Genomic DNA, 19,438 nt, shown 5'->3' on the forward strand with positions numbered 1-19,438 from the left:
AAAAAAAGAGGTCAAAATTAAAAAGGAAATAATTGCAATTGTAGTACGCAAACTTTTTTTTTTGGTAAATTATGCCCAAATTTTTTATATGTGCTATCTACAATCTCAAACATTTAAAACTTTATTTTCGTCCCGACTCCATCCCACTTCCTCCTTCTTTGACACCATCGTGTTACAATCTCCATATCTTCCCTTTTCAATATCTAGAGGGTGTTTGGGACTCATTTTCATGTAAAAATGCATTTTAGAATAGTAAATTGATGGGAAATGTGTGGTTGAAAAATGAGAAATTTTTTTGATTTACGTATAATATTATTTTAATAAAGAATGTATGGTTTAAAAGAAGGGAGAGAAAAATGTATTTTGAAAAAAATGAGTACCAAACGGGGCCCTAGGTCTACTTTTACTTTGTGGGTTTTATTAAATGGTCACATTTAATTTTGTAATTTTAATTTACTGTTTTTTTTTTTGAAGAATTTGTCTAGTGGTACATAATGGGGTGTAGCGAATGGTATACACGCCACTCACATGGGTGTGGGATCCATGTGAAAGAAATGATATTTTATTCGAATGGGTCCTTCGCCTATGTGAGTGGGGTGTACACCATTAGGTACACCCCGATGTAGCACTAGCAAAACCGTTTTTTTGATAAGGACACAGGCACAGACTACCTGGGCTTCCATTGCCTAAAAAGAAGACACTGGAGTTAGGGATATCAATGAGCCGAAACTCTTGGTTCGGGTAAAATGTGTGAGTTTTTTTTCGAGCCCGAGCCAAAGCTCTTCCAAAAAAATTAGCCTCGATTAGAGCTTTCGACTTAGACCTTTCCAAGCAAAGCCAGACAAACTCGCTTTTATTTTTTGCTATCTTTTTTTTTCAAATTAATAAGTAAACTGCCTTTTAAGGTAGCCGCAGCTGGCTGCCTCTTAAATGCTGCCTTAAGAGGCAGTCGAATTGTTTTTTTTCTTTTTTCTTTAAGGCCGCGGGCCAGCTCGGGCTCAACCACAGACCCTCGAGCAAGGCTTATTCGGACTTTTTTCGGGTCGAACCGGCACACCGAATTGTCGTCCCTAATTGGAGTTGATCTTGGACAAGTTTCAGAAGTATGTTTTGAATTATGTCAATGGTGAATATTTGTTGCTTTGCTTTGTCAAGGGCTTGTTTGGATCTTGAAGTGCTTTGATTTCATTTTGGGCGGAAGTACATTTACAGCAAAAAATGATTGGTGTACAGATTTATTCCTACAAAAAATTTACAGAAAATACACAAAAGTGTGGATCCCACCTGGATAAACAATGTCAAAAAGTTAACCCACCCCCTACCTGTACACCAATCATTTCCCTCCTGATTATCATGATGTAATAGAGCATCCAATGGATTTTGCCACTGTGATTGAAAAGGAAAGATATGGAATTTGAAAGAGTGTGGTTACTGCACCTTAGAGAGAATGTAATCGCGATGGGCCCCCGGGGCATAGCCCAGTGGTGCAAAGGACATGAGTGAGGTTATTTCACGCCTTGATGGCAGCCGCAGTGTGGGGATTCGATTCCTGAGACATGGAATTGGACTACTTGTAGGCGCAATGTGCAGGTAGATCTTGTTCTCTAACATATTGGGGCACATCCCGTAATTTACCTCTCTCACAAAGCTTTAGGGACAAGGCGGTAGGGGCCCTCAAGGTTAGAATTCAACCTTTTTTTAATCGCGATGTTTGCAGAGAGATGAAGTGGGGTGGGGTTACAAAAAGTAAAAATAAAAAGTTTGATGAAGATAACGAATGCTATTATTCCTTCTTAATTTGGGGGGGGGTGTGTGTGTGTGTAATTTTTTTTTTTTTAAAGGATAAACTAATGGATCTTGACGGCAAAGGGTATTTCAAACAGAAGGTTTCAACTATATGAATTGTTACATCTACTAGAAGCTAATAATACTAACATGGTTTCAAATTTAGCAGCAATTGGGACATTTACTTACCTAAAGCATCATAAACAACATCGAATTTTTCTAGTAGGTCTTCAAAGTTCTCCTTGGTGTAGTCAAGTGCCAAATTAGTTCCCAAGCTCTTCAGAAATTCCAGTTTTCCCGTGCTTGAAGTATCAACTAACTTTGAAGCACCAAACACTTGTTTTGCAAGCTGCATCACCAAAATGAATGGACGGATCAAATATTTCCCTAGGTCGTTAACTTAATCCCTCAGCCACGCGATAGTGCTAATTAATAGAAGAAGTTAAAATCTTGTCTATTGTCCACAATCCACGCAGATAAACTAAGTCATAGCTAAGTGGTTTACCTGGATCACAAGGGATCTAACTCCACTGGCACCCCCTAATACAAGTACGAATTTTTGTTGGAGACGACTTATAAAAATGGTTATGTAATTGTTGGTTTTTGATACCCGCAAGAGCGTGATCAAAACACAATTTATATGAATGAAAATTTGGACAGAATTTTGGTATAAAGATTATGCAAAACAAGGATTAAGAAGGAGTAGAAATGGAGAATAATCCAAGGCGAGACGTTATCTCTTTCCTTAAGACAAATTACCTCGTTACGGTGCTCACGGTGAATGACACTTGTCTCTCAAGATATAATGAATTCACAACTTGTGGTAGTAACACTTCAAATCATAAGAAACTGACGAACTTTTGATAGAATTTCCCCTCTACAATGGAAATGTATGAAATATTATAGAATTAGAAAGAAGAGAATTGCAAGAGAAGAATGAATGCTCAATGCAATTGGTATACTCAAAATCATATCCATAGGGTTCTATTTATAGATGTAGAAAGGGTGCAAATGAAGTAGTGTGGGTCAAAACATGCATCCTTTCAAAAAAGTTACAACATTTGGCCAAAACATGCACCTTTCGAAAAGTTGCAACACTTTATTTCTTCCAAATTTGGTCGATAATTTCTCATTCATCCGAAATTGGTTTTAAGATTCCAAATATACCACGACAAACTACTCGATGAGTAGAATAAGTTGGTCTATTTACTTTTGTAATTTGATCATCGGATCAAGTCCGAATATTTGGTCGAAGTTGAGACGTAGTCACACCTTTCATTTTCCATTTTTTACACACCTTTTCATTTTCCAATTTTTACACACCTTTTCATTTAATATTTGAACCAATTCCTACAATCCCCCACATGAATGGAAATTCAGGTACGTATATGCAAATGCGATGATATGATGCAATATAGAGAGGGTGCAAAAAAATACTGCATCGGGGATGGTGGCTTCTGGCCTTAAACCTCCTTTAGTGAAATACTATCGAACTTACTCGGCTAATTGGTGAACCATAGGTCTTGAACCACTCAACCTTTGGTGTAAGTCAAGACAACAGTACTCATACAGATATCTTTCCTATTCTGTACTTAGTTCTCATGACTTGGTTCATTTTGGCCCTGAACCCTTCTTGGTTTCATAAGTATTTAAAGAATTCAAACCTTAAACAATTCTTATCGAAGCGGCCCCACTTCACACTTACATAGGTAACCTCCTATTAAGAGTATTCTACCCTACTCCACTTAACTTAATCAAGATATAGGAATCATTAAAAGATAATCTTAGCCTTTATTTACTCTGCAGAAAGCACTTTAGTATCATAGGAATGAGTTAGGAATTCTAATTTCCTAAGTGCTTCATGAAATTTTCACAACTTAGTTGTCCCTTTAAACCAAGATCTTGGGATCTCCATCAACAAGGTAGGGTTACCATTGCAAAAACTCTTACGTAGTAGGCTTTAATCTCATTCCTCTTGATAGGCAACACATTTGATCTCTAGGCAAACTTTTCGTCAGTGGATCCGCAATATTCTCTTTTGATTTCACATAATCTATGGAGATAATGCCATTTGAGATCGGTTGCTTAATGGTGTTGTGTCTACGAGGAATATGTCTAGACGTACCATTATACATGCTGCTTTGAGTCCTTCCAATTGCTGATTGACTATCACAATGTATACTTATCGCAGGTACTGGCTTGGGCCAACATGGAACATCTTCTAAGAAATTTAGAAGCCATTCTACTTCTTCTCTAGCTTTGTCCAAAGTAATAAACTCAGATTACATCGTTGATCGAGCTATACACGTTTACTTTGTTGATTTCCATGATACAGCAGCTCCACCAATGGTGAATACATAACCGCTAGTAGACTTGGAATCCTTCATATCGGATATTCAATTCGCATCACAATATCCTTCTAGTATCGCAGGATATTTTTGTGAAGTGTAATCCATAGGTTAAGGTATATTTCAAGTACCTTAAAACCCTCGTCAAAGCTTTCCAATGATCACGGTTTGGATTACTTGTAAATCTACTAAGTTTATTCACCGCAAAAGCATTATCCGTCGAGTGCAGTTTGTAATATACATAAGACTACCAATTATTTGTGAATACCTTAATTATGATATGCTTTCTCCTGTGTTCTTGACTAAGTGCATACTCGGATCAAGAAGAGTTCTCACAGGACTTTCCTCAAACACGTCAAACTTCTTAAATACTTTTTCTATGTAGTGAGATTGTGAAAGTACAATTTCATCCTGTATTCTAGAGATTTTAATCCTTAGGATTATATCTGCCACACCCATATCTTTCATATCGAAATGCTTTATTAGCATCTTTTTGGTGTTAAGCAACATTTTGTGACTATTGCCCATTATTAACATGTCGTCCACATATAGACAAACAATTACATAGGCATACGGTGTATGTTTAATATATACACATTTGTCACATTCGTTGATCTTGAATCCATTTGACAACATTATTTTGTCAAACTTTTGGTGCCATTGTTTAGGAGCATGTTTTAATCCATACAAGGATTTAACAAGTTTACATACTTTGTGTTTTTGGTTAGGAGAAACGAACTCTTCAGGTTGCTCCATGTAAATCTCTTCTTTTAACTCACCGTTTAGGAATACTGTTTTTACATCTATTTGATGAATCTCAAAATTGTGTATTGCCGCAATTACAATTAACAACCTTATCAACGTGATTCTAGTCACGGGTGAGTAGGTATCAAAGAAATCAAGTCCTTTCTCTTGCCTATATCCTTTAAAAACCAGTCTAGCCTTATATTTATCACTGGATCCGTCAGTTTTCAATTTCTTTTTGAATATCTATTTGCATTCTAAAGGCTTGTTACCGGGAGGTAAATCAACCAACTCCCATGTATGGTTTTGCATTATAGAATCTATCTCATTATTAATAACTTCTTTCCAATGCGGTGCTTCCGGTGTAGATATTGCTTCATCGAAAGGCTTTGGATCATCCTCTACCATATAGGTTAGAAAATTTGGGCCAAATGTCCTGGAAGTCCTAGCCCTTTTACTACGCCCTGGTTCTTCCTCATTTGAAGTTCCATTGGTAGTTTCATATGTTCTCTTGTTAGAACTCATATTTTCCCTATTTTTACAAGGAATTTTTTTTTTTCAAAGAATGTCGCATTCCTTGATTCAATTATGGTCCCTTCGTGTACTCTTATATTTCAGATTTGTGTACAAGAAATAGATATGCACTACTATTATTGACGTATCCAATAAATATGCAATATATCGTTTTAGGATCGATTTTCACTTGTTTAGGTTTAGGTACCTTAACTTTAGCCAAACACCCCCACACTTTCAAGTATTTGTAGGATGGAGGATAGCCTTTCCATAGTTCATATGGTGTCTCTTCCATTTTTTTAAGAGGTATTTTATTAAGAAGACTATTTACCGTTAAAATAGCCTCCCCCACATGTTCTGTAGTAAACCCGAACTTATTGACATGGCATTCACCATTTCTTCAAGTGTTCGGTTTTTGCGTTCTGCAACACCATTTGATTGAGGAGAGTAAGGTGCCGTTATTTGATGAACAATTTCATATTCAGAACAAAAGTCTTCAAACGGTGCCCCATATTAACCTCCTCTATCACTATGAGTATTTTTTATTCGTTTTTCAAGTTGTGTTTCAACTTCAGCCTTATAGGTTTTGAATGCATCTAAGACTTCGTCTTTACTTCTCAAAAGAAAGACATAGCAAAACTTTGTACAATCATCAATAAATGTCACAAAGTATTTCTTACCATCTCGAGTTTGTACAAATTTTAGATCGCATATATCGCTATGGATCAATTCAAGAGGGGTTGTGTTCCTTTGTATTGAATAGAACGGTGTTTTAGCCAATTTTGTTTCAACACATATTTCACATTTATGATTAGGATTGATTTTATGTGCCAGAATTAAACTTTGATTTATTAGTTTGCGCAACGATTTGTAATTCACATGTCCTAATCGACTATGCCACAAACATAAAGACTCAAGAAATTAAACGGAATTTATAGTTTTATTCATAACGACTTGCTTCGATACAATTGTAAGAATGTTCAACTTGAACATTCCATCACACATGTATCTTTTCCCTACATACATCTCATTTTTAGACCACACAAATTTATCGGATACAAATACAAGTTTAAAAACGTTCTTACTAAGTAGAGATCCAGACACTAAATTCTTTCTTATATCCGGCACATGTAGGACGTTGTTGAGGACGAGTTCTTTTCCGGATGTCATCTTCAAAGTGACTTTGCCTTGTCCTTCAGCTTTGAAACTTGCAGAATTTCCAATGTATAGTTGTTCCCCATTCAATTCTTGATAGTTGGAGAACATCCCCGTGTCCGCACACACATGGCAGGTAGTGTCGGTGCCAATCCACCATTCTCTAGTATTTCCAATCATGTTGTTTTCGGACACTACTGCAGATAAACTCATTTCTTGCAGTCCATCGAATAGAGTGTTATTTGCAACCATGTGGACTTGAACATTCTTCTTTGGTTTTCGACATTCACTTGAACGATGTCCAGCCTTGCCACAGTTGTAATAATTCTCTTTGAACTTCTTAGCCTTCTTGGAATTGTCCATTCGCGGTGCATAATTAGGAGCCTTTCGTTTCTTATTTGTTATCTTTGGTTTCATTTCAACAAAATTTGCACCATCTTGATCAACCGGCCTCCGTTCGATTTTCCAATTGTCCTCTTCAATCCTCAAGCGCACAATCAATTCTTTCAAATTCATTTCCTTGCGTTTGTGCTTGAGGTAATTTTTGAAATCTCTCCACATAGGAGGGAGTTTCTCAATAATGGCAGCCACTTGGAATGATTCACTCAATTCCATTTTCTCGGTATGGATGTCGTGTAACAAGACTTGAATCTCTTGCACTTGACTAATTACTGTTTTGGAATCCACCATCTTGTAGTCCAAAAATTTGTCAACAATGAACTTCTTTGTTCCGGCATTCTTGGTCTTGTACTTTATCTCCAAAGAATCCCATAGTTCCTTAGCTGATTCTTTTGAACTATACACCCCATATAGTGTATTATCCAATGCGTTTAGGATATAGTTCTTGCATAGGAAGTCCGAGTGTTTCCATGCATCCAAAGCAATAATCGATTCACGATTATTTTTCCCTTCTTGTACAGTCGGTGCTTTAGAAATTTAGTCAAATTAAGAGTGGTGAGATAAAACAACATCTTTTGTTGCCACCTCTTGAAGTCTACTCCTGCAAATTTTTTCGACTTTTCCCCATGTGGGATAGTAATATTATGCAACGGTATGGCCAGGGGTGGTACCACATTATTGGAACCATTTTGACTTGACAAAGTCTCGATGGTAGTCATTTTTGTTACACAAATAGAAGTTCAACAAAATGATGATAATATCGGTGGAGGAATAGTACACAAAGCACTATTCAAATAAAGTAATGTTTGTCCACTACCAATCACAAAGAGACACAAATTTGTCTTAAGATTGTTGGAGACGACTTATTAAAAGAGTTATGTAAGGGTTGGTTTTTGATATATTTATTTGACCAGTTTTAACCCGCAAGAGCGTGATCAAAACATAATTTATATGAATGAAAATTTGGACAGAGTTTCGGTATAAAGATTATGCAAAACAAGGATTAAGAAGGAGTAGAAATGGAGAATAATCCAAGACGAGACGTTATCTCTTTCCTTAAAACAAATTGCCCCGCTACGGTGCTCACGGTGAATGACATTTGTCTTCCAAGATACAATAGATTTACAACTTGTGGTAGCAGCACTTCAAACCACAAGAAACCGACAAACTTTTGATAGAATTTCCCCTCTACAAAGGAAATGTATGAAATGCTATAGAATTAGAAAGAACAGAATTGCAAGAGAAGAATGAATGCTCAATGCAATTGGTGTACCCAAAACCATGTCCATAGGGTTCATTTATATATGTAGAAAGGGTGCAAATGAAGTAGTGTGAGCCAAAATATGCATCCTTTCAAAAAAGTTGCAACACTTGGCCAAAACATGCACCTTTTGAAAAGTTGCAACACTTCATTTCTTTCAACTTTGGTCTGCAATTTCTCATTCATCCGAAATTAGTTTCGAGATTTCAAATATACCACGACGATCTACTCAACGAGTAGAATAAGTTGGTCTATTTACTTTTGTAATTTGATCATCGGATCAAGTCCGAATATTTGGTCGAAATTGACACGTAGTTACACCTATTCATTTTCCATTTTTTACACACCTTTTCATTTTCCAATTTTTACACACCTTTCCATTTAATATTTAAACCAATTCCTACAATTTTCAGGCAGAAAATCCCACTCTTTCAAGACCTTCATAGGCAGTCAAAATAGCCACGGGAGACGAGCAGCTTGTGCAAAATCAAGACTTTTGGGCTTCAGAGCCAATAATCTTTCCTCTACAGGAGTGTACTCGGCCAATGAGCCGAATCGTTTTGGTGGTTCGTGGACCATCGGCTTCTCATTTACGTCCCCATACACTTCATCTCCTTCGTTTAGGAATTTTACTTGACTACCAAGTTTTACTACCACACCAGCCACATCATAGCCTGGAACAGTCCACAAGAAAAAGAGAAATCAGAACAATAAGTTGGGATTTGCGTTTGTTAGATGCTCCAAACTGTCAATTCACCATCTGAACCAGTAGATAATGCAGTATCAGATTCTAGCTTAGCTTACATAGAAACTTTCTAACAAAGAAGTTTGCTTATCATTAAGAACCAACTTATTCCATATAATTTGGTGTACTACATGAATTTTTGAGTTCATTGTTGTATTTCTGGGAGTAAGAAAAGTTACAGGATGGGGTGAATCAACGGCCTTAAATAGCCGGAACCGCCTTTTGTAATCAACCGGATTAATAGCGGCAGCCACCACCTTGTTCAAGACCTGATCATCCTTCACTTCCGGCACTGCAACTTCGGACTCGAACTTCAACACCTCAACGCCGCCGCATTCATTGTAAATCCAGGCCTTCATTTTCGATGGAATCAGCAGGGGCAGCTTATATACCAGAAAATGACTCGGAGAAAATTGGGATTCTTTTGTACAATCAATTGTTGCCGGGAATTATATGGCTGCGGCTGATTGGGTGGAGTCTCTTCAGTTTGAAAGTTGCGGAAGAGAGCTCACCGAAGATGACTCCAGAAACCCGACTCCAAAATGATAAACATGGGTGATGTCCAAGGGGAATTAGCCTGATAAACATAGTGGAGAACACAAAGGTCAAACCTTTGTTCATATTTTATAAAATGTATTTCGGTACGTTCAACTTATTCATGTAAAAATTAAATAAGAGAATTTTGGTACATATTTTATAAAAAGTTATTTAGAGAATATATTATATATAGTTAAATAGTAAGAAAAAGAAACATGTCATTGTTCAAAATTATTTAATTGAAAGAATTTATGCTTAACAATAAGTTTGAAAAAAAAATTATAAAACGAGGCTAGACAAGGCTAAATGTTGTTTTTGACATAGTGCTCTACATATGTCGAATTCTTTATAAATAAGTACTATTTAACTCTTGGTATAATACAATTAGGCTTTGGTTTGGCACATTTGTAAATAGTTTATAAATCAGAATTGTTGTATTCGCTCATTATTACAATCCACTTGAATGTCACGTCTGTTACAGAAAAGAGTTCTGTTGCGTGCCGACATTGCCAAGAATAAACGTTCATGCATCAATTGTCGAGGCTAGCCGTACACGGCATGCCTTAGCTACCTATGTTTGCTTGAAAAAATGAAAGTGTAGGACTTTAATCCTTGGCCAAAGACGTGATTAGACGCCTAGATAACTTTGGATATGGATGAGACTCCTCTCAAATTCTTCTACACGAATTCTCAAATTCTTTTTCTTATAATCACTACTTCATCATGTTCATTATATCTAAGTCCTTAAAAACTTGTATTTTACCCAAAAATGTTATTTAAAAAAAAAAAAAAACTACTTTTGTATTGGACATCTGTAAGACGAAGTCTCGAAATGGGTCGCAAAAGCTCTGCTGCTAAGAACAAAATATGCCCCAGTATCTTCGATGCAATCTTCGTCACTATAGTTCTTTGTTTACTACAAAGAGCTTGATCAATGCATCTTATCTGCAACGTTATCAATTATATTCAAAGTTAAATTTTACGAAATATATTTGTTGATCAGGAAATCAATCCAATAGGACAAGGTGTCAACAAATCCCATCTCTGTGTATGTTACCTACATACTAGGATATCACGTTAAACTGTACTTGATCGTAGCAGTGACTGGTTATTACATTCGTGAGCACTCTGATGCTTAAGTGAGACAATGGAAAGTATTTAGGAGTGAGAGAGACCAGTTCAAACAAGAGGAGTACGCCATGCTAATGTACCTTGAATGATCTACATCTCAGGGACCAACAAGGGGTAGTACAGGAATATTCACCTGTTGTCCATCGACTACGCCTTTCGGGCCCGCACAAGCGATGGAGCATGTGGTTTAATTTGATGCAAAGCGAAGAACCTTACTAGGACTTGACATGCCGCGAATCCTCTTGAAAGAGAGGGATGCCTTCAAGAACGCGGACAACGAACAAAAATACGGGTGACGAATTGAAGTGAGAATATTACCAAGATTAAGAGAGTAATCTTATATTGAAATTCACATTACCTTTGGATGTCACTAGCGTTGTTGTTGCAGAGCAAATCATGTCGTAATTGTCGTGTACAAGCCCATCTTTCACAAGTAAACTGATGTCGAAAAACGCAGTCTAAATCACTGCGTAGATCATGTTTCAGTACAGATAATCGAGATCCTCAATAAGTTATTCACACATGGAAGATTTTAAAAAGGTTCTAATGGCTGTTGGTCATGGTAAGTGGTAGGTAACCCACAAGTATCACTTAAAATTTTCTTCCTCGTTAACACTTTGCTCCTCTTGAAATAAAGGAAAACGAGAAAAGGAGATGTAATAAAAACGCAGAAGACACATATTTCTCATTCTCTGTTTTACATGAGCTAATATACACGCCAGTCACAACATACTTTTAACATTAACTACAAGATTTCCAACATTGTATAATTATTCAGAAATTCATAACCGTATTGCTACTCTTTAACATCTTACTATCATATATTCTTAGCCAGAATTGGCCTAGTATTCTTAGTTGCTGATCATGGATTGATTGGAAATATGACCACCTTTCCAGTGGCTCGGTTCGTTTCCAGATATCGAAAAGCTTCATTAACCTTGTTGAAAGGGTATGGCCCCTTTGGGTCGAGCACCGGCTTCACCTTCCCACTCTCCAGAAACGGATTTAGTTTCTTCAATATTTCTCCATCCGAATATACCCTAAAGAAAAAACCAGGTGGTGTTGCTGCCCCAGATATAACTACTACACTTCCGCCTTCTTTCACTGCTTTCACGGCCCTATCTCCTGGCTCTGTTTTCCAAAGAAAATTTATGCCAGTATTAATTGCCAACCATTATGGACAGCACAAGTGAGAAATTATGATTGAGGAAGAATGTTTAATTCGAAAGTCAGACAACAATAATGTGATCGAAGAGTAAGAATTTCTAGAATATTGAACCTGCTGCAAGCAAATCCCTCCTTGTTTGGGGTCAACTACATCCATCCTTGTTTGCCCTCATTTTTCTAAAACTCATTTTCAACTACACATTTCACGGACCCACAACTTTGCAGTCGTACATTTCATCCCACAACTTTTCATTCACACATTTCATTAACTTTTATGAAAATCTACCAAAAATCTGATTTTTAGTTTAAAAAAACATGTGCTTCATGATTGTAATATGAAGATCCAGTGATATTTGATGGTTAGCATCCAAAAATAAAATAAAATACCAGTTTATGGTTTGCACCTCTCTCGTCCAATCTCTAATAATGAGAGTAAGATCACGTTGCTTTTACAAACGGGAGAAAAATAATTTAAAGTAAACAGAATAAAACTTCATAGCAGCTTCCACAAATTATGCCCTTTTAGCATTTTCCCTTCTGAAAAGTTCAAATACTAGATTTGTAGTCGTCTGATAGTCCTCGTGAAATTGTCAACTTCTTTTTTGCAAGGTTTTTTGTGTCCACATCCAAGTGATTATTTTTGCTACTTGGGTTGGAATTGCTATCTTATTAGGTTCAGTGAGAGTAAGATGCTCAGAAAGTAGTCGTCCTGAATAGGCGCATACATATTTACCTCAAACATAATTATCGTCTTAAGACCTTAGCTACTTTAGATACCTAAAAAACATTGTCCAACACGCTAAACTACTACACATGATTCATTTTTAGGACAAATATATCTTAATTTTATTTATCTCCACATGCTCCAATCTTATCGACTTAGGTATGTTAACAAGTCTTTCAATTTGGGATCAATCTCATGATGTCTACACTGATAGAATTTAATGGTACAAGCATAGTTTCAAATTTAGTAGCCATTGGGACATCTACTTACCTACAGCATCATAAACAACATCGAATTTTTCTGGTAGGTCTTCAAAGTTCTCCTTTGTGTAGTCAATAGCCAAATCTGCCCCCAAGCTTTTCAGAAGTTCCAGTTTTCCTGTGCTTGAAGTAGCAGCAACCTTTGAAGCACCAAACACTTGTTTTGCAATCTGCATCACCAAAATAAATAGATGGTGCTAATATTTCTCTACGCCGTTAACTTAATCCCTCAGCCATTATTTGAAGCATGCAATGGTACTAATTAACAGAAAGAAGTTAAAATCTTGTCTATTGTAATATCTAGTCCTTTACACGATCCACACAGATGAACAAAGCCATAGCTTATTGGTTTACCTGGATCACAAGGGAACCAACTCCACCAGCACCACCTAATACAAGTACGGATTTTCCAGCAGAAAATCCCGCACTTTCAAGACCTTCATAAGCAGTCAAAATAGCCACAGGGAGACTAGCAGCCTGTGCAAAATCAAGATTTTTCGGCTTCAGAGCCAATAATCTCTCCTCAACAGCTGTGTACTCGGCCAATGCGCCAAACTGTTTAGGTCGTTCGTGTACCCTCGACCTCTCATTTATGTCCCCATATACTTCATCTCCTTCTTTTAGGCCTTTTACTTGACTACCAACTTTAACCACCACACCACCAACATCATATCCTGGAACAGTCTAAAGGAAAAATGAGAAATCAAAACAATAAGTTGGCAGTTACATTTGTTAGGTGCCACAAATTGTCAATTCACCATCTGAATTAGTAGATAATGCAGTTACAGGGTGAATATATGATTCTAGCTTAGCTTACATAGAAACTTTATAACAAAGATAGAAGTTTGCTTATCATCAAGAACCAACAATAAACTAAGTTTTATGCTATGTTCATTGTACAATTATCCGGTCGATCCCATTTCAACAAAGTTTATAGTTGAATATAAACTGCAGAAAAAAGAAAATAAGAAAATAATTACAGGAGGGGGTGGATAAATGTCCTTAAATTGCCCGAGCCGCCTTTTGCAATCAGATGGATTAATAGCGGCAGCCACCACCTTGATCAAGACCTGATCATCCTTCACTTCCGGCTCTGCAACTTCGGACTCGAACTTCAACACCTCAACGCCGCCATACTCATAGTAAATCCAGGCCTTCATTTTGGATGGTATAGAAAAAGACATTGCTGAGAATTCAGCAGGAACAGCCTGTGTATGAGAAAATGGGGATTTATATGCACAAAATGGTTTAATTTTTCAGAACATAGTAGGGAAATATGGCTGCAGTTGAATGTTGCGTAAGACTGAGGAGTTACCATCGAGGATCGTGCTCTTTGGCCTGGCTTAAAGCCAGGGCCAAATCCAGTGGCGCCCCCCTATTGGAGGGGCGGCTGTGGCGCCTCCGCCAATAGTGGGGTGGCGGCTGTAGCGCCCCCTCCAATAGTGGGGCGCCGGGCCAAAACGTTTTACCGAACCATCTTTGACTCTAGAAAGCGGATTCAAAAACGATGAACATAGTCAAGAAAAAGGTCCAAACCTTTGTAGAAGCCTGTAATAATGTCTATGTTCAATGCAAAATTTTAAATTATTTACAAAAAGAAATTGCAGTGCTTCTAAAGATATACCTGAATGGGTAATCCTCCTTGCATAGGGGCCCTGTGCACACTGAGACCTGGGGTGTGCAAATAGCACAACCCTACCTGAATAGCAATTATGAACGTGTAATTAACATTTAGTTTGAGTATTTTAATTATATCATTAATGATGTAATTTTTTCCATTTTTATTTTTACACCAAACTGTATGATTTTTATTAAAATTATTTTGTATGTTTTTTTGTTTCCAAACCTTTCTTGCAGAGAGAGAGAGAGAGAGAGAGAGAGAGATTAAACAACTGCAATTGAAATTAAGAAAATTAAAGAGAGAGAGAGAGAGAGAGAGAGAGAGAGAGAGAGAGAGATTAAACAACTGCAATTGAAATTAAGAAAATTAAGCATGCGTTCTTGATAAATTTTCAATTTGCAAGATTTCCCCAACTTAAAATGAATATAAAATTAATTTTTTATCCAAAAAATAATTGTTGTAAAATAATGAAATAATTATTTATGATTATTTAGTATTATCATGATATATAGATAAATCTTATCTTATCTAAAAGATCTATTTCTTTTTAATTGTAATTCTGATTTTGGACCTTATAAACATAGGATATTGGTTCTTAATAATACATATAAATCTATTGACTTCTCTATATTTTCTTCTCTTTTCTCTATTTTCATAACATGTTATTAATACGATGATCTCATTACATGAAACTTGCCCCGTCAAATGAATTCTTTTCTCTGACTCTCGATCAAATTTGTTTTTTTCTCTCTAGTATATATATACATGCATCTTGAAAATTGTGAAAAAAAATGGGGGCATTGAAAGTGGTTGAATTGACCACGTGCATATATTGTATTCAGATTTCGTGGCTAGACTTTTTGTTTGCAGGTTATCCAATTTAAAAAGGGATTTTTAAAAAATAAAATAAAAGTATTTGGAGCATGGGATGTTGAAATATATCACCTTTAATCGTTGCGGAACATCTATTGATTCCATAATTTTTGTTCCTTAATAAAAAAAATAAATACATGCTGATATTATTTTCATCAAAAAACTGCACATGGTGTATTTAATTGTTTGTTTCTTGTTCATGTTCGATTAATTATTATGTTCATATTTTTTTTAATTACATATTATAGTTTATAAATTTAGTACTCTGATATCTCTCTATTACAAATAATTTGTTGGTGCTCCTGGAATAGCACAACACCGTAAATATTCTAAAAGAATATAATTGTTTCTGAAGAAGTACAACTCTACAAATATTTACATTCTACCAAAAAATAAGCTCCTGAAGAGTTCATGTTTTTAAATAATAATTCATTATTGCCCATGAAGTAGTACAACATTAGTAATATTCCAGAATAATATTATTTGCTTTCGAAGAGCATGAATTATAATTTCCAATATTATAGAAAAATATTGATATATTATTTTTGAAGAGCATGAATTACAACTTTTATTATTTCAAATGAAGATATTGATTTATTACTGTTGAATAAGTAATAGTAAAATATAAAGTACTCCTGAAGAAGTATAACTCTGCAAATATTAATATTTATCTAAAAAACATATTCATGAAGAGTTAATGCTTTTAAACAATAATTTATTGATACTTCTGATGATGCACAACATTGTTAATATTCTAGAAGGAATATTATTACTCCTAAAATAGCATACTATTATTGACAGATATTTTAGTTAGATTTTACTTGTTCCCGAAGAGTATAATTAAATACGATCTAACGTCAATTATGTTTTTGCCCCTAAAGAGTAAAGTCTAATACAATTTATTATTTCAAATAATAATATTCATTGCTCCTAAAGAGCATAACACTACGATTCCAATATTTCAGATGAATATTGATATTGTGCTTAAAGAAGTGATAATAAAATACAACGTAATCTTGTAATAGCATATGTTTTGAAGAATATATCATGTATAAGTTATGAATCTGTGTTTATCCTTGAAGAAAAACATAAGATTTATGTCATGTGGACATTGATCATTATATAATTATATAATGTTGAATCATATTTTTCTAAATTAAATAATTGAATTATATCTTATATTGAAGTAATTGAACCATAAGTTCTGTTGATATCCGAACTCCGATCTAATAAAAATAGTTCGCTAACCTCACCTCAGTTAAATGTGAGTTCGGTCCTTACTCCCAGGTCGAACAATCCCGCCGTTATCTCAGAAAAACATCATAATTACCCCCTATCACATCACCCTATCAATCAAATACACTTGCCACAGGTGACATCATCATCGCCCGGAACAACCAATCCTAAGTCCTCAACCTCCAACCCCTTGCAGGTCATCATTACCTGGGGAAAACATTGACACATGACCACAGGCCTCATCGACCAATCACAAGAGAATTCGACGACCTGAGTTTCGAGCTCGGTATTGTTGCTGATTTGACTGATTTGATGTAATATCGACTGAAACTATGTATAAATAGTTGAATAGGACCTTGTAAAGGGCAAGTGATTTCATATAACAACTTAAGGCATAATTACGCTCTCTAAACATATTTTATGATCTTTTTTCAACAATAAATCGCCATTTTTTTCTTAAAGTTGACTTAAGATTAACCTTGCTAATTTTGACGTCAACAATTTGGCGCTAGAGGAAGGGCCCTAATTGTGAAAAATAGTCTCATTCTCTCTACAAAATTCGAGAGCCATGAGTCGTAGCTCAAGTTCCAGAAATTCATTTCACACCTACCCTCATGAAACGAATACACCACCAAGTTCTCCACGACGGCAGGACCCTCAAACGACCGCCATGAGGGAAACCTGCACCAGCCATCAATACAACTCCCCGGGAGTGCATAAAGTAAACGTATGGGAATTCGAGCTCATTCCACTAGACCCGCGAACTAGGATCGAAGGAGGAGAACCCGTCGAAGAACTAGACGGAGTTCAAGTCTGTGCCAAGGACCCAACAAAGGAGCTCAAAGTCAGGCGTGAGCTGAAGCCATCCACCTGAAATGAAATTGTGGCCTTCCTTAGACAAAACCTTGATATCTTCGCCTGGAATCACAGGGACATGAGAGGAATAGACCCCAACATCGTATGCCACAAATTACAGGTGGATCCTTCTGTTCGACCAAAGCAGCAAAAAAGACGACCTCTAAACCCTGAAAGATATGAAGCACTCAACAAGGAGGTGCAAAAACTGTTGCATAACGGTTTCCTCCGTGAGGCCAAATACCCGAAGTGGGTTGCAAATTCGGTCCTTGTGAAAAAACACAACGGAGATTGGAGGGTATGCATAGATTTCACCGACCTCAACAAAGCATGCCCAAAAGACAGTTTTCCATTGCCAAGAATAGATCAAATGGTGAACGCCACTGCCGGACACGAACTACTCAGCTTCACGGACGCGTATTTCGGATATAACCAAATACCGATGTACGACCCAGATCAAGAACATACCTTATTTGTAACTGGCCGAGGTCTTTATTGCTACAGAGTAATGCCATTTGGTCTCAAAAACGCTGGTGCGACCTACCAATGACTAGTGAATTCCATGTTTTCCCAACAGACCGGAAAAACAATGGAAGTGTATGTTGACGATATGTTGGTCAAAAGCATCAAGGCCAAGGATCACTGTCAACAACTGACCGAGATGTTTGATAAACTGAGGAAGTATGGAATGAAGTTGAACCTAAGGAAATGTGCTTTCGGGGTCAGCTCTAGAAAATTCCTAGGTTACATTGTGAACAACCGAGGAATCGAGACAAATCCTAAAAAAATACAAGCTGTCATCCAAATGAGGCCTCCAACTAAACCTAGAGAGTTACAAAGTTTAACCGGAAGGATTGCCGCCCTCAGCTAGTTCGTCTCCAAGTCTACGGACAGTTGTAAACCCTTCTTTGACACATTACGAGGAGGAAAGAAGTTCAAATAGACCAAAGAATGCCAGGACGCCTTTAACGAGCTAAAGAGACAACTAGCTCAGTCTCCGTTGCTTTCAAAACCTAAGGCCGGCGACGTCCTGAAGCTTTATTTATCTATTTAAAAATACGCCATTAGTGCGGTTTTAACCCGAGAAGAGAACAGTGTTCAACACCCAGTCTATTACGTAAGCAAGGCATTTCACAAAGCTGAGCTCGGATATTCACCTGTAGAGAAATTGGCATTCACCTGCTGATGGCCGCGCGAAAACTAAGGCCATATTTCTTGGAACACCCCATTGAGGTCCTCACCAACTCTCCATTAAGGTAAACACCACAAAGATCCAACACTTCAGGTCGGATGGTAAAATGGGCAGTCGAGCTCGGACAATTCGACATCAAATACATGCCACGAAGCTCTCATTGTCGGCACAAGGATGGCCTCAGGGTTGGGGATCTTCGACCTGATCATATATAGCGACTCTTAACTAGTCGTAAATCAGGTCAACGGTGTATATATAGCGAAAGAAGAAAGAATGGTCAACTAACTACAAGTTGTAAGAAAAGAACTTGAAAGGTTCAACACCACCGAAGTCAAGCAAATTCCCCGATCGCAGAACGGTCACACCGATGCACTGGCACGGCTAGCCACCAGTGAGGGAATTGAAGAATTCGATAGTATCCCTGTGGGAAGAATATTCTTACCGTCTACCAAGTTGGACGAAGTGGTCCATATGATGATAGACCCCAAACCAACCTGGCAGGATGAGATCGTCACCTACCTAAAAACTGGGAAATATCCCGAAAATTTTGCAGAGGCTAGAAAGCTTTGAATCAGGTCGGCTAGGTATACACTCATTGACGATGTACTATACAAACGGGGATATTCTACACCTTTGTTAAGGTGTTTAAATGAAGAAGAAACTTAGCATGCCCTGCAAGACGTTCACGAAGGAATATGTGGAAACCATTCAGGTGGGCTCTCATTAGCCCACAAGATCATATGACAAGGATACTTCTGGCCTGCAATAAGACGTGATTCCCTTGAATTTGTCAAAAGATACGACAAATGCCAACGCCTCGCCCCCATCATAAACGCTCCACTGCACAAGTTGAACCTAGTAACAACACCTTAGCCCTTTGAGAAATGAGAGG

The 19,438-nt window shown here is 37.0% G+C and overlaps 1 protein-coding gene and 1 pseudogene across 3 annotated transcripts; both read right to left on the reverse strand.

Annotated features, from left to right (window-relative positions):
* Positions 1-1,966: 1,966 nt before the first annotated feature.
* Positions 1,967-9,501, reverse strand: LOC111406882 (annotated as a pseudogene).
* A 1,755-nt stretch (positions 9,502-11,256) lies between these two features.
* On the reverse strand, positions 11,257-14,491 carry LOC111406336 (2-methylene-furan-3-one reductase-like). 3 transcript variants are annotated; one of them, XM_023035726.1, is made up of 6 exons: positions 14,394-14,491; positions 14,085-14,254; positions 13,750-13,977; positions 13,124-13,453; positions 12,780-12,939; positions 11,257-11,749 (listed from the first exon to the last, which is right to left on the reverse strand). In XM_023035726.1, the coding sequence occupies exons 2-6, from the start codon at positions 14,085-14,087 to the stop codon at positions 11,481-11,483; spliced, it is 990 nt and encodes a 329-aa protein (XP_022891494.1). In that variant the 5' UTR covers positions 14,088-14,254; positions 14,394-14,491; the 3' UTR covers positions 11,257-11,480. The 3 variants fall into 3 exon arrangements, with proteins under 3 accessions (XP_022891494.1, XP_022891493.1, XP_022891491.1); XM_023035725.1 differs by having other exon boundaries at positions 14,085-14,317; positions 14,394-14,474; XM_023035723.1 differs by lacking the exon at positions 14,085-14,254 and having other exon boundaries at positions 14,394-14,482.
* Between the last annotated feature and the right edge of the window lie 4,947 nt (positions 14,492-19,438).

This window comes from Olea europaea, chromosome 12 (genome assembly GCF_002742605.1).
Source record: "Olea europaea var. sylvestris chromosome 12, O_europaea_v1, whole genome shotgun sequence".
Classification (NCBI taxonomy): domain Eukaryota; kingdom Viridiplantae; phylum Streptophyta; class Magnoliopsida; order Lamiales; family Oleaceae; genus Olea; species Olea europaea.

Coding starts and splice junctions, on each gene's coding strand:
- LOC111406336 (XM_023035723.1), bottom strand. CDS start 14,417: ATGCAAGGAGGATTACCCATTCAG. Junction 13,978..14,393: donor AAGGAGGATTACCCATTCAG/GTATATCTTTAG, acceptor TCTCATACACAG/GCTGTTCCTGCTGAATTCTC. Junction 12,940..13,123: donor TTGGTTCCCTTGTGATCCAG/GTAAACCAATAA, acceptor TTGGTGATGCAG/ATTGCAAAACAAGTGTTTGG.